A 14,614-nucleotide genomic window follows, 5' to 3' on the forward strand; every position below is an offset into this window, starting at 1 on the left:
TGTATAATTCCTGTAGAATGAAAGTGGTCACCCAGGCTATAAATAGACACCATGGAGCGAAAGCAGCTCTTTTATAACATTGAATAAATGTTTTTAGATGATGGCAGCATTCTCTAAGGGGAAGAGAAGTCAAACAGAAGAGATTCCTTGTAAAAATTAAGTAAACTAGAGATTAATCCCAACCATCGTAAAGTGGAGGTATGCATGCAGGCACGGATAAGACAAACTCAATGCATCTCTACCCTTAGGCAAAAGCACTCTACTCTCTGAATGGGAATTCATTTATGAAGTCCTTTATAGCGCACAGTCAAAGAGGTTAATTGAAAAATTTCTTAATGTCATTATGAAAAAACTAGATTAACCCAAGCTAATTCACTTTATTGTTCAAAATAAAGAGGAATAAGCATTGAACTCGCTGGCAAATTCCGGGCATGAATTAGAGGTGAGATGTTGTCTTTAAGGAGTTTGCCAATTTAATTAAGATATGGAAAATTACTTATTGTTCTTCACCACTAAAGTGCTAGGAATTAACAAGTGCCTGTGCTTTTCATATCTCTGTCATGTATTTGTTTGTTTTATACCTGCAAAACGTCATTATTAAATCTTTGGCGTTATTTTCTTCATTCATCACTACAGTGACATGATTCCATGCCATGTGTCTATTTCAGATGATCACAACCAGATAGGAGGATTCTAAAATTCGGATTGTTAAAGGACCAACATTTTTTGCATATAAAATAGCTAAAGGACTACACCATTGTTAAATTAAAAGAAAAACAAATTTTCCTTTAAGAGCTGTCCAAACTCCGAGGGATCTTATTGGTCATTAGATGTAAGTTTTTTGTTTTTCCTGATTCAAAGTTACTTAGTTTTGATCTGCTGAGTAGAAGGGTTTATAAACTGACCCTGCAACTGCTGAGCAACTCTGAAACGGGAAAAAAAAACATTACATCCCATGATGCAGTAGAAACGGTGTGTGTTGTGTTGTCAGTCTATATGATGTATTTAAAGCGGAGCTCCATCCAAAAGGGAAATTTCCACTTTAAGGACTGCTCCCCATTAAGGATTGGCACCTTTGGGGGGCAGGGGGGGAGTGGGTACCTGAATTTGACAGGTACCCGCTCAGACGTCCGGTCCGATCGCCTAGATGATCGGAAGCGGAAGGTGTCCTCCCTCGCTGTACTCTTTTGGGACATGTGACAGGTCCCAGAAGACTACAGGACCATTCATTAAGTGCAGCGCTACTCGTGCATGCGCAGTGGATACCCGGCTTTGAAGCCGCAAGCTGTCACAGCCGGATGCCCACACTGAAGATTCCGGCCTCCTGGAATACAGGAAGGCTGGTGAAATGAGCTGCGGGGGACACACCGCGGGACCGAGGGACAGGTGAGTGGTTGTTTTTTAAAAGTCAGCAGCTACAGTTTTTGTAGCTGCTGACTTTTTTTTTTTTTTTTTTTTTGACAGGGTGAGTGGAACTCCGCTTTAAGGTAGTAGAGGGCAAACACAGGTTTTTAACAGTACCAGGTACATGATTGTATATTGAATATTAAATAAAATTTCAACAACAGATTTTTAAAGAAATATCTTGCTTTTTAATTAAACCAGAGGTTTTCAGTAGGAGTCTTTACTTATTTTTCTGAAGACATACTCTCATCAAAAGTTTACATCTTTCCTATCTGTAATACCTAGCTGAAGTTTCGATGTAAAAACCTTGACGTATTGTTTGGACTTGTTTGACGTTTTGGCAGCCCTGCTTTTAAATTTGCTGTTATGTTATGATTTTAGCCCTGGCTACCTTTAAACAATAAAACCAACCCCTCTTCCTCTTGTGTCTTGCCCACAGGAAGTATTACTGAAGAGAGCAGCAGACCTCGTTGAAGCCTTATACGGAATGCCACACAACAACCAGGCAAGTCATTAATGCACGTAGCAAAATCCATTCAAAATTATGCAATTTAGTAACTACTGTGAGTGAACCTGGCAAAATATCAATACAATCCTATTTGCCGTGTACGGGTTTGCCAGTCACCTTAAGGGCAATGTAATGTGATGAGCATCACCAAGGGGAAAAAGAGAGAAAGGGATGAAAAAAAAAAAACCCTCATCTTTGCCATTTTTATTCTCCGAGCTAGTTTTCCTATCAGAAATGACAATTAGGCGTAAGGTGCCAAAAGCAAAGGCAATCATTAAGACGAGAGAGTAACCTTGAACTTGGTCCAAAATATACAGTGACTAATAGGAAAGCCTGTTCTAAACCTGCCAAGCACAGGGAAGAGAAAATATTTGACTAAATTGTAACATTCATTGCCATTGCCTTAAAACACATGTATACTGTATGTATTTAGTCAATTTTATGTAACCAAATGGGCCCAGTTCTTAAAGCGCACAGCCCTGCTGTCCTGATGTCTTCAAAGGGTAATTTCACCCAAAAGTCAAAGTTCTGCGGTTCATAAGTGATAGAGGATTCGATCAATCATAGAGGCTTGAGCAAAAAAAATCTTACTGACACTTTCCATGAGAAAGTGTAAAGAAAGAACCATCTGTGTATGACCAACCCACACCTCCTTAAGTGGCAAGTAATCAAAACAAGGAACTAGGCCTCAGAGATCTCAACACGGACTGGGAGTGACTCTTTAAAGCACACCTATTCAAAAAACCTGTAAAAGTTACCATTAATCATATGCCTGAGTAAGAGATGGATTAGCTTATACAATTATTGTAGCTTTCATGAAAAACGTCTGTTGTATACTTCTGTGTATTAGAAATGTTACGAGAAGAGCATTTACACTAAATTGCAGAGTGTGGTGAATGCTGTGAATCTTTTTGCAAACTCCTGGAAAATTCAAAGAAACAGAGGAGACCGTGTTTCTCAATGTGTCTGGAAGACTACATTTCTGCAAAAAAAAAAAAAAAAACTATCTGTGTTTACTGCAGCAACCATTCAGATTTTTCTGTACTTACACTATATTGCCAAAAGTATTGGGACAACCCTCCAAATCATTGGATTCAGGTGTTCCAATCACCTCCATGGCCACAGGTGTATAAAATCAAGCACCTAGGCATGCAGACTGGTTCTACAAATATTTGTGAAAGAATGGGTTGCTCTCAGGAGCTCAGTGAATTCAAGCGTGGTACAGTGATAGGTTACCACCTGTGCAATAAGCCCATTTGTGAAATTTCTTTGCTCCTAAATATTCCACGGTCAACTGTTAGTGGTATTATGACAAATTGTAAGCCACTGGGAACAACAGCAATTGAGCCATGAAGTGGTAGGCCACGTAAAATGACAGAGCAGGGTCAGCGCATGCTGAAGTGCGCGGAAGTTGCCAACTGTCTGCAGAGTCAATAGCTAAAGACCTCCAAACTTTATGTGGCCTTCAGATTAACACACAAGAGTGTGTAGAGAGCTTCATGGAATGGGTTTCCATGGATGAGCAGCTGCATCCAAGACTTACGTCACCAAGTGCAATGCAAAGCGTTGGATGCAGTGGCGTAAAGCATGCTGCCACTGGACTCTAAAGCAGTGGAGACGTGTTCTCTGGAGTGATGAATCATGCTTCTCTGTCTGGCAATCTGATGGACATGTCTGGGTTTGGCAGTTGCCAGGAGAACGGTACTTGCCTGACCACATTGTGCCATGTTTAAAGTTGGTGGAGGAGGGGGGATAATGGTGTGGGGTTGTTTTTCAGTGGTTGGGCTTGGCCCCTTCGTCCAACTGAAGAGAACTCTTAAAGCGTCAGTATACCAAGACATTTTGGACAATTTCATGCTCAAAACTTTGTGGGAAAAGTTTGGGGATGATCCCTTCCTGGTCCAAGATGACTGCACGCCAGTGCACAAAGCAAGGTCCATAAAGACATGGATGAGCGAGTTTGGGATGGAGGAACTTGACTGGCCTGTACAGTCCTGACCTCAACCCAACAGAACACCTTTGGGATGAATTAGAGCCGAGACTGTGAGCCAGGCCTTCTTTTCCGACACCAGTGCCTGACCTCACAAATGTACTTCTGGAAGAATGGTCAAACATTCCCATAGACACACTCCTAAACCTTGTGGACAGCCTTCCCAGAAGAGTTAAAGTTGTTAAAGCTGCAAAGGGTGGGCCAACTCAATATTGGACCCTACGGTATAAGACTGGGGTACTATTAAAGTTCATGTGAGTGTAGAGGCAGGCGTCCAAATACTTTATATAGTGTATTTTAACCTGCTTGAGAAATTAATTTGGTTGCTCTGGGTGACTAGTGCAACTTTTCTTTCACATACTTTGATACATAACGGCCAGTTTTACAATTAATGAGCTTTAAACAGTTCCTTGATCACAAATATACTCCTACATGTGCCTGAAAATGCTGAGTAGGGAGTATACACCTATAACACACAGTTAGTTTGAAACATGCTGTGCCTACTTAGCCTAAGGTTAAGATTGCTGCTGTGTAGAAATTCCTGAGCACTTTTCAATAGGCAACACAAATCACTGGACAAGTATTTTATCCACTCCCATGGCTATGATTCCAATCTAGGACAGTTTTTTGATGGCTGTTGAGACAAAACTGTATCATATGGTAACCTTGTCTTTGTGTTTCTTGCTGTGTAGGAAATAATCCTGAAGCGAGCAGCTGACATTGCTGAAGCATTATACAGTGTGCCACGCAATCACAACCAGATCCCCTCACTTGCCAACACACCATCTCACAGCGGAATGATGGGAGTAAATTCTTTCAGCAGCCAGCTAGCAGTTAATGTTTCAGAAACATCTCAAGCTAATGACCAAGGTAGGTGACTATGCCACACCTAACTCCAGATGCTGCACACAGTGCTTAGATAATATATATTTATATTGTTTGATGTAATCTCCTTCTTTATGTTGATCCTAAACTCTCATCTGTTAACATGTATCCCCATCAGACAAGAAGCTTAGCGTTCTCACCATTGCTACAAAGCATGTTACCATTATATTATCAGTTTGCTGCTGAATAGTGCAAGTATATTTGTAGATGTTGTTTTGACATTTGAGAAGTGGTAATTAGTTTTCTCAGTCTTGTAGGGTAGTAGCTGCAAAGGTAACAACATAAAGAGTATTAAACATCCGAATATAGCCCATTAGATGCGCAACACTACCCCGCCTTTTAAAAAACAGCCTTTTAAGATGAAATCAGTGTAACAAACAAGTTGTTGCCTGTCACTGGTGGCATTTGAAGGTCTGAAAAGGCTGAAAGTTCATCTTCTGTGTTGGTACAAACCAGGAATCAAGCCTGTTGATAATTGCTAGTAAGGATAAATGTGAGGGAAGCTGACACAATTAGATCGAAGACGGCTTTTGTTGGCTGTCTCAGCCTGTGAGGGAACAACATAGTGTGCCATCGTAGATGATTTAAGTAGGGTCGATGTGATAAGGTTATCTTAAACTGCAACTGTTAAAAGGACCAGTAAGAGGTATTGTGAAGTAACGCAACGTAATCAATAAATCTGTGTAGTGTGTGATGTGGATTTGTGCAGAAAAAAGCCAAAGTGTCTTTTATAAATGAGGGTAACATTATCTTGCTTGTTTTTTTGTGGGGCTTTCATTTCTTCCAGTAGGCTACAGCCGTAACACAAGCAGTGTATCGCCACGAGGATATGTTCCCAGTAGTACCCCCCAGCAATCCAACTACAACACAGTCAGCAATAGCATGAATGGGTACGGGAATGCTGGAATGCCCAATTTAGGAGTCCCTGGGTCACCTGGCTTCCTCAATGGTTCATCTGCCAACTCCCCCTATGGCAGTGAGTGTTTTTGAACATTCTTTTGAATTTTCCTATTTTCTTGCTTGTCTGTATATTTTAATGTATTAGATTTTGTTTTGCTATCAGTTACTGGACAAAGGGATGGGTGACTGGAGGCTGAACATAAAAGCAGTTAAAAATATTACTGTATGGCCCACAACAATCTGACATGAATAGTGTGGTTCATACATACAATCATATTCCTGTTAAACAAATGTGGTCTTTATTCAAGAGTTCCATACAATTATCATATTTTTATTTGTTATAAGAGTGCTGTGGTATTTAAGCAGCTCAATATTTATTATAAAAGTGCTGTGGTGTTTAAGCAGCTAAAGATTATGACGTGACATGACCTATTACTGTATTTGTAGACTTAGTGAATATACACTTATAAATATCGGGTAGGATCCATTATCCTATATCGTGATTTATCCCCTGTCAATTTTAAGGATCTAAAGGAAAATAAAAAAAGAGTACATCATTGCCATGGCAAACAGTTGATGAACCTATCCTACTGACCCAAAGTGGTTTTCTTTAGGTGAATATGTGTGTTCATAGATAAAAAGAGCATTTCTGTAGATAAACCATACTCACAATAATGTAAGCACACAACAGTCAGATGCTCATGATTAAGGTTTGCCATTTCTCAGGCCATAAGACGATGTACCCAATGGTTTTCTCCACTCATATGCAAATTCATCAATTCAATTTTGCTTAAATTATGAAAGGAACAGGTTGTCCTAGGAAAAACCTAGAGTACCTTTGGCAGAACACTTTCTCCCTGGTGTTTTGTGATAGGCTGTCTTTATAGCTTTTTAGTTATACCATGTAAACTTATCAAGGTGTGACAGCACTGGGGGCAGGAATAGGCTCAGTACAATATGAAGAAGAACATTTACCAAGTAGAGGGAGAAAAATTTTAAAGAGAACTGCACTCGGTTGGCAGCTTTTAAAACCATTAAGTGATCTGGACTACAGTCCTGCCAACCCGAGTGCCGTTCTCTTTTAAATTTTTCTCCTCTCTTTCAATTGGTCTACAATATCAGGCAGCATGGATCAGTCACATACTTTGCGGATGGGATCTTTAAACTGGACTCTGAAGGGGAGAACAGATTAAAAGAGAGATGTATTTTCTGGCCTATATAACCTTTGTCAAGATTAGTAATTTGGGGTGGAAGGATATTTGGCATATGGGGGCCACCACTATTATCAAAGGAAGACGTGCAACTGTTTCAAAAGAGAACGTAACCAAGAAAAAAATAATGGAAACCTAGAGCAGGGTGAAGAAATCATAAATGAGTAAAGACACAAAATGAAGACGGCCCCTTTGGATCATCTTACAGACACATGTTCATGACACAGGGCATGCATAGGCTTTACATTTTGTTTGGCCTGACCCAAATGTAGACAATACTGAGATCAGGTACCTCCCAACGTTCTCAGTACATAGACCCCCAGATTCTTTACTGAAAGTGGCCATGCCATCATAGTTATTTTTTTATTAGTTTGGCTATTTTATTTTAGTTATTTTTATTCCCAAACATAAAACAAAGGCTGCATCACTCTCTCTTTATGTTCTGCCATGGGGTTAAAAAAAAAACCTCCTTTTTGAGTCCTGATTATTTTTGCTTTATTGCAGTAGTACCATCAAGTCCTACAATGGCAGCCTCTTCGGTCACCCTCCCTTCAAACTGTAGCAGTACACACGGCATTTTCTCATTCTCACCTGCAAATGTCATCTCCGCAGTGAAACAAAAGAGCGCATTTGCCCCAGTCGTCAGGCCCCAAGCTTCCCCTCCACCATCCTGCACCAGTGCAAATGGCAATGGACTTCAAGGTGAGTTGGGTTTGTTTTAAAAATAGCATGTGCATTAGCTCTAGTGATAGAATATGTGTTTTCACAGACAAATTACAGTTTCACTGAACCTTAAAAATAACAATTTATTTAAAAAAACAAGGGGGCAAAGAAAATTAAAAGGCTGCTCATTCGAAACAAACCAGAATCTAGATCTCATTGACTTTAGAAAAATAGAGCACAGTGGTTGGTTGTGATGATCAACACTTTAACTTTACTTTGTTTTAGTCCAATACATTTTCCCTGTTCTAGAGGAATACAGATTAGCCCCAAGGGTTTTTAAGTTCTTCTACTGTCTGGATCTGGCCTAAAAAGAAAGTTTTGCTACCCTTAACGCAAATTGGCTGCAAAATTGTTTTCAATATTAGTGCTGTAATGCTATAAGTGACAAAATACATATAAATCACTATAACAGTGATCATATAAATATAAATCATTATAAAAGTGATCATATAAATCTATATGTATTTTGTCACTTACAGTGCTGCACTTTTTGTTCTATTAATGTTTTCAGGGTTGGTATCATAATCCTTAGAGCTAGCTACTTTTTGCTTTCTTTGTGTGTGTTCACACCCATGCACGGAATTTTTCTATTTTTTATTAATGTTATAGTTGTGAAAGAATTCTAGGGTGAATATCAAACCCTAAACCTTATAAAGCAGTTCCCCATTACTATTTATCATTGATGTCTTAGCCCCATTCATTCTGAAAAGGGATAATAATCTTTTAAAGAGGTTTCATATGGGGACTCTCTCAGCTATGCCAATGAGTGACAGAACACTGAATACATCTACCACATGTCTCTATGGCATACACAACTTCACATCACAATGTCTGCATTGTCCTTATAGTAAAATAGAATTGTACTGTAAAATAATCGTTCCCAGACATTAGATATATTATTTAATGCCATAGGTTATAGTATATGCTATCAAATATTTTCTTATTTTTCAGACATGTATTACACTCCCACATTCCCAAAATCTTGAAATTGATAAAGCTAGAACAAGTGCCGCATAATGTGAGACATTTTCATTTTTAATCGTGCAATAAGATAGTCGTTTACTGTTGATTTATTTTTTTATATACCAAAATCCATCATTCCTTCCAGTTGAAATGAGAACACATTATAAGATAAAAACAAAAAAAAATTCAGTTAAAGTTAAACATTAGAAACTGTATTAGAAACAAAAAAGTAATCAATGTGTATATATATTTTTATATATGGCAAAACTCCAAAAGTTTGTAGGCAAAGTCTACTATAAAGATATTACTGGATTTTATTTATCAACTAATTGATTATTACTAAGCCATCTAATCGGACTTCTGTCTTTGAATAAATTTAATTCTAAATGTAATTTAGAATGATTGAAAATCTCAAGATGTGTTATTTTCTCAAATATGTTTTAAATGTAGAATCTGGAGAGGAAGATGGTTTGGGAGGGTATACTGCATGTGTGGGAGGTGGCATCTCTATCGTTTTTCCATTTGGCGTTTGCTTTGAGAATGGCACAAAACACCAGAGACTTCATGATTCGAAATGTATGTACGATTAAAGGTGTACTATATTTAAGTACTTACAATAGAAATATGTATTATAGATTGCATGAATCCTTACCATGTACCTACCTTCAACCTTTAAAGGATGTCTGTCTTGAGAAATATATGGTAACTGCTATTGCTGATCTTCTGAAAGTGGTAATTGCATGGATGTCATGAGGATCCTTTGGTTTCCATACTTTGAGTCTGTAACCTAGAACAATGGTAGCTTGCCTATTTCTCTCATGACAGGTTTGCTTGAAAGAGACTCTGTAGTAGATGGCTTGTGTACATGGGCACCTGCAAGGGATACCAGGTGGTCAGCAAAACCCTCCAGCCTTTCACCTCCAATCCTTCTAATCAGGAGGTACTCAGGGCTGGAGACATGTGAGGACAGGGGAGGTAATTGGCTCCTGTTCAATAACACCGGGAGCTTGCCTTCCCCAGTCATCACTTAAGATGACCACTCTGATTATGGACCCTGCAGTGGAGACAGGAGCTGTAAGTGTTTGCAATGCCATTTGTACAGATTCTCTAACAAGTTAACTAGAATATGCTTATTGTGATGGCACATTGTATAAATATGTGTAAATAATGAAAACTGCAAAATGAACAATGATATTCAGTAACCTATTGCACACAATGAGAGATCCTACACTAAACTGTGGAAATGTAGATAAATGCTGCTTGTACAATGACATACGTTAGCTTGCATTATACCTACTTTTTTTAAAATCACAAAACCTGGGATTAGTTTTGAAAACATAGTTATAAAACAGATGGGTAACCATTAAGAAACTGATATGTACTTTTGAGTTTGAATATATATATTGCTAATGAGCTGTAGAGATGATGCGCTATCAGGTGTTTCCATCAGTTGGATACACTTTGAAGGCTTAACTAGAACATGTTCTCCTCTCAAATCTTACTTCCAAGCCCTGACCTACATTTAACTGGTTGAACTGCTGAGACGTCAATGAATCTCTCAGCATTGTCTAATCACTGCATAAGCTGTGCTGCTTGTATTAATAAACACTTAAAGCAGTCTTGAAGTTTATATAAGTTGAATGTTTTTTAATAATAATCGAGATGCGTGCAAAACCATTACACACAATATAATAATTATTTTCCTCCTCAATGTTACAGTAGATCTGTACAATATACTCACAAGACATAAGTCTTCACAGTCATAAACTTGTAACACTGCGCCTAAAACAAATTAATATTGTTGGGATTAATGAACTGAGAAATTGAAGCTTAGATCACTACATAAGAAAATTTATTAGTGTTACACATAAATTAGTGAGGAGAAAAAATACATTTTAATGAAAGAAATGGCACAAACTCAAATTTAATTTTCTTTCCTTTTTTTTTTTTAATTTAGTACTTTTTCTCCTCCAGTGCTTGATCTGAACCATCTATTAAAATAATTCTGCATGTTAAAAAAAATAATAATAAAATAAATATATATATATATTTCACAATTCAGGTTTTCCCAATAGGCCAAAGCAGTAAAAAATAAAGACAAACCCTGGCTCATAAGATTTTAATTTAGAACTAGAGAAATGTCTGGTACTGAGCTGGTGAGTGAGTTGGCTTCATCTGACATTACCAGAAGTGACCATGTTGTTTTTCAGCTGTCAACATGGCCAGTCTCTAGGGAGTCTGGACCACTGTTTGCTATTAGCAAAACACTAAGAGAAATATCATATGTGGGAGGCAGGATATTTTGCACCAAAATGTCAGAAACCCTCTTCTTGCTTAAATGTCCTCTTTTGTTACTTTTTTTTATTCAGCTTCCCCTATTTATTTTGAAAAATAGAATTTATTTAAAAGCATCTAGACAAAGCACACTATTTGTTTCAATATATTACCAAAATGCTTTCAATTGAAAGCCATTATTTCTTTTACAATTCTGACATGTTCACATTTTGCTGTACCTTTAATACTAGGAAGTGGACAGGGAAGTAGCAGATGCAATATTCCAGCAACACACAAAATTGAAAAAAGCAAAATAGCAACTGTATGTAAAAAAAAATAAAAAAAATAAATACTTGAAAAATTTGTTTTCTATAAATATAGAGAGATTAGAAAGTTTACTGTAAACATCCCAAAAATTAATTGCACGTGAAAATTTATTTTTAATAGCAACAAAAAGTCTTTAGGTCAGTCAGTAAAAAAAGGAGAACATGTAGGTTTTAAAGCTAATGTAATCTCATTTCTTTTTTTCTAGCTATGTCCGGTCTTGTAGTTCCACCAATGTAAAAAGTCACTTTTGTCTACTTGCTTGTAGCATCAAGCTTCAGAAGAAAGCTTCAGGGGACACATTTAGTGTATTAAGGAGTACTGATGGAAACCAGTCTCTTCAGAACAAAATCATCAAGAAGCAAAATGCTACAAACTCTTTCTTTTCAAAGATTTTATTTGGACTAGTAGAAATCGACATGCAAATGAGCGACTTCTCCATGAACAATTCCATTTTGTCGACTGAACTTTTTCTCATATTTTTCAAGTTTCTCACTCCTGAAGAAGATGGGGAAAATCGACGCCTATTTTGTACAAAGTTTCTGATTACGTCTTGGCTATGTCTAGTACTTGCTATGTGTTGGGACAAAGCGTTGTGGATGCACCGTTCTGATTTATCATGAAACACTGATGAAAAATGCCTCAGAACATTTTTCCTTACTCATTACTAGACTCACAATGGTTGTGTATCTCTATAATGTGAAATATTTTTTTGTGGTGAAAAAGGGGGCCAAGGAGGTTTGAGCCATCAAACTGGAAAAAAATAAATATATGAATCATTTAAATTGGGGGAACTTGGGCGGGAAGAGGGTTTATCATTGCTTAACTTCATCTTAATGAAATGGAACTTTGTAACTTATTGTAGTTAGGAACTGTAACTTTGATATTGAAATCTCTTTGCCTTCAACAAGCACACTGACAGAGGAAAATGCTACTGTCTGTTGGTTCAAATATACTTCCACTGCTAGAGCTTCCTGTAAAGCAAGTGTGACCTGCAACATTTTTTTCAACTTCTTGCTCGCACTGTATACTATTGCATTCTTAGGCTACTGTGAAGTCTATGTTTCTTGTACCAGAAAATTGTCCTTTTGACTTCTAGATCCTTATTCCCTAATGTGTTTTGTATGTGGTTATAAAATTGTAGACTTTTGTGATTTTGCCAAAGTTGTAGCTAAATATTTATACACTTGTCTTGAATTTTTTTTTTCGATCCACTTAAAATATTAGAAAGCATATTTTATTCCTTATTCAGTTTGATAAGGAATAAAATGGTCTACTTATATCTCAGACACTTTCTTTCACATGAACACTTGCAGTCACTAAGGGAATTTATTTTGTAACATATCAATTATAAATATTGTATTTATCTTTGAAATTTTGTATATTGCTTTCCATTGTTTTTTTTTTGTCCATGTACGTATGTAAGTATGTATGTATTTTTGTTTTGGGCGGGTGTTGACATGCTGAAAAATCAGCATTGCGCCAAGAAAGGTTGCCTTCATACTGTATGTGTTTTTTGTTTTTATTTTTTTTTATGAATTATGGTGTCTATACATTTCATTTGTACTTAAAATGTGCTATTGTTTAGACTTTCCATCCTTTTTTTATTTTGAGGGAAAAGTCAAATTCATTCTTTATTTTTATATTATTTTTAAGTTATCTGAACAAATGATTTTTGAATAAAAGTTGTTTGTTGTATAGTCAAAAACAAAATTGTGCCACATGGCTGTAATTAATATTAGTAGAAAATGTGCATGATATCCAGCCACAAATACAACTGAGTTTGTGGCTGTATGTTTATTTTATTTCTTTTTTTTTTTTTAATTTTTTATAGAATGTAAAAGTCATTTTTGCTGCCACTCATATGACTTGCCACATAGATAAACTGTGCTTACTGGACAAATTACAGAGGCCTAAATTTTGACTTTAATTTCTCATCTGATATTTTGATTAAAAAATTGCCACATTAATTTCTCTGATGCCTTAAAATTATTTTATTTAAAACAAATATTTTGTGCTATTGTATTCACAGGATTACACCACAGTTTCTAATCACCATGGTCATTAGGATGATTTGTGGTGTAAAACTATAAATAAATTGAAAGAAAGCACAATCCTGGTATACAACTATGTCACTCTTTTTTGCATCTATCTTCTGCTGCACTCTGCAGTTTCCTAAACCATGCACTGTTTAATAGGTTTCATACAAATTCATAATAATACACAATTTTTTATATATTTTAAAGAGAAATATTTTGTAGCGAGACCCAGTAGCAAAGTCTTTTTAAATTGGGATGACCTCCTTGGTAAATGTTACTTATTAGTGCCAAAATCATAGTTTCTAGAGGTGATGGAATGGTTATTTTTTTTTTCTTTGCACTAAATGCATTGCTGAACAGCTTTGCAGTACACTTTTGCAAACTGCAGCAGAATTACATTTATAAACAAAAAGGAGAGACATTTAGGTTCCTTTTAGGCAAAATGCATATTAAATGTGTTTTAAAATAGTGAAAGCTATGTTATAACAACATTTTAAATGCCTTGCACATTTATGTTGTGAAAGCCAAAAAGGCTTCACTAAGTGGGAACACCTAGACACTTTTAAAACATGAAAAGCCTCATTTTTATTTTGTATAGGAAAGGTTCATATAAAGAAAAAAAAAAAGAGGTCATGTGTACATGTTAAAAACCATTTGCAAGTTATTTCATAAATGGAATCTGTTTGTGTTCTAGATTAGTTAGTTAATGCTCACATTGCTACATTGTCTCCCGACTGAACGCTTCACTAAATGGTAGATTTTACTGTTAAAAACCCTACAATAAGATTGTTTTATCTGTACATTTTTTCAGATATTTAACTGTATAAAATGTTCATTTTACACAATATTTAATTAAAGTATTTCTTGTCTGTGAATTTCACTTTTAGTAATTTTATCTGAAGTTTGATTATTAAAACAAAACTTGCAAAACACAGCAAACAAATGGAACAATGGGGGTTTCATTTATTAAAATTGTATCTCTCTGTCTTGCTTAAAAGAAAAGCTATACATTAGACTGGTGCACATATTGCATTGGTGTTTTTTCTTAAGCATTACCAAGGCTGGCTGAAGAGGACTGGCTCAAAGAAAAGTGGGTGTTGTTTTTCATGGTAACTAATCAAATTTTAGGTTTACACTTTTTGTGTACCGTAGAGATTGACATCTAAAATCTGGGACAAATGTTGGATTTTGTTCTCTAACTGGCATTACTAATGTGTTTTAGAATAATCAGCCCCATTACATATTTTATCTAAAAAGATAAATATTTTTTATTTTCTTGAGAAAGGGATCAAGCTTAGTTAAATGTGGTTTTCCACTTTACCTGGTTCCTCAAAAAATAACATCCAGTAAAACTTGATATATACGGCTATGCCAAATCTATAGTTCCAGCATT

The 14,614-nt window shown here is 36.4% G+C and overlaps 1 protein-coding gene across 25 annotated transcripts in view; it reads left to right on the plus strand.

Annotated features, from left to right (window-relative positions):
- EBF3 (EBF transcription factor 3) overlaps window positions 1-14,096 on the plus strand; it is a 196,007-nt gene extending 181,911 nt beyond the window's left edge. For 4 of the 25 annotated variants that reach the window (XM_089669343.1, XM_089669353.1, XM_089669366.1 and 1 more), the window contains exons 12-17: window positions 1,844-1,909; window positions 4,595-4,772; window positions 5,575-5,763; window positions 7,403-7,600; window positions 9,035-9,160; window positions 11,451-14,096. In XM_089669343.1, coding sequence (XP_089525469.1) covers window positions 1,844-1,909; window positions 4,595-4,772; window positions 5,575-5,763; window positions 7,403-7,600; window positions 9,035-9,160; window positions 11,451-11,497 — 804 coding nt within the window. In that variant the 3' untranslated portion in view covers window positions 11,498-14,096. Of the gene's footprint in view, window positions 1-1,843; window positions 1,910-4,594; window positions 4,773-5,574; window positions 5,764-7,402; window positions 7,601-8,572; window positions 8,640-9,034; window positions 9,161-11,390 lie in introns of those variants that run through there. The other 21 variants (XM_089669442.1, XM_089669450.1, XM_089669459.1 and 18 more) reach the window with 12 other exon arrangements.
- Window positions 14,097-14,614: the final 518 nt, after the last annotated feature.

Source organism: Staurois parvus, unplaced genomic scaffold, assembly GCF_062004578.1.
Source record: "Staurois parvus isolate SC_StPar_1 unplaced genomic scaffold, SC_StPar_1.0 ptg000009l, whole genome shotgun sequence".
Lineage (NCBI taxonomy): Eukaryota > Metazoa > Chordata > Amphibia > Anura > Ranidae > Staurois > Staurois parvus.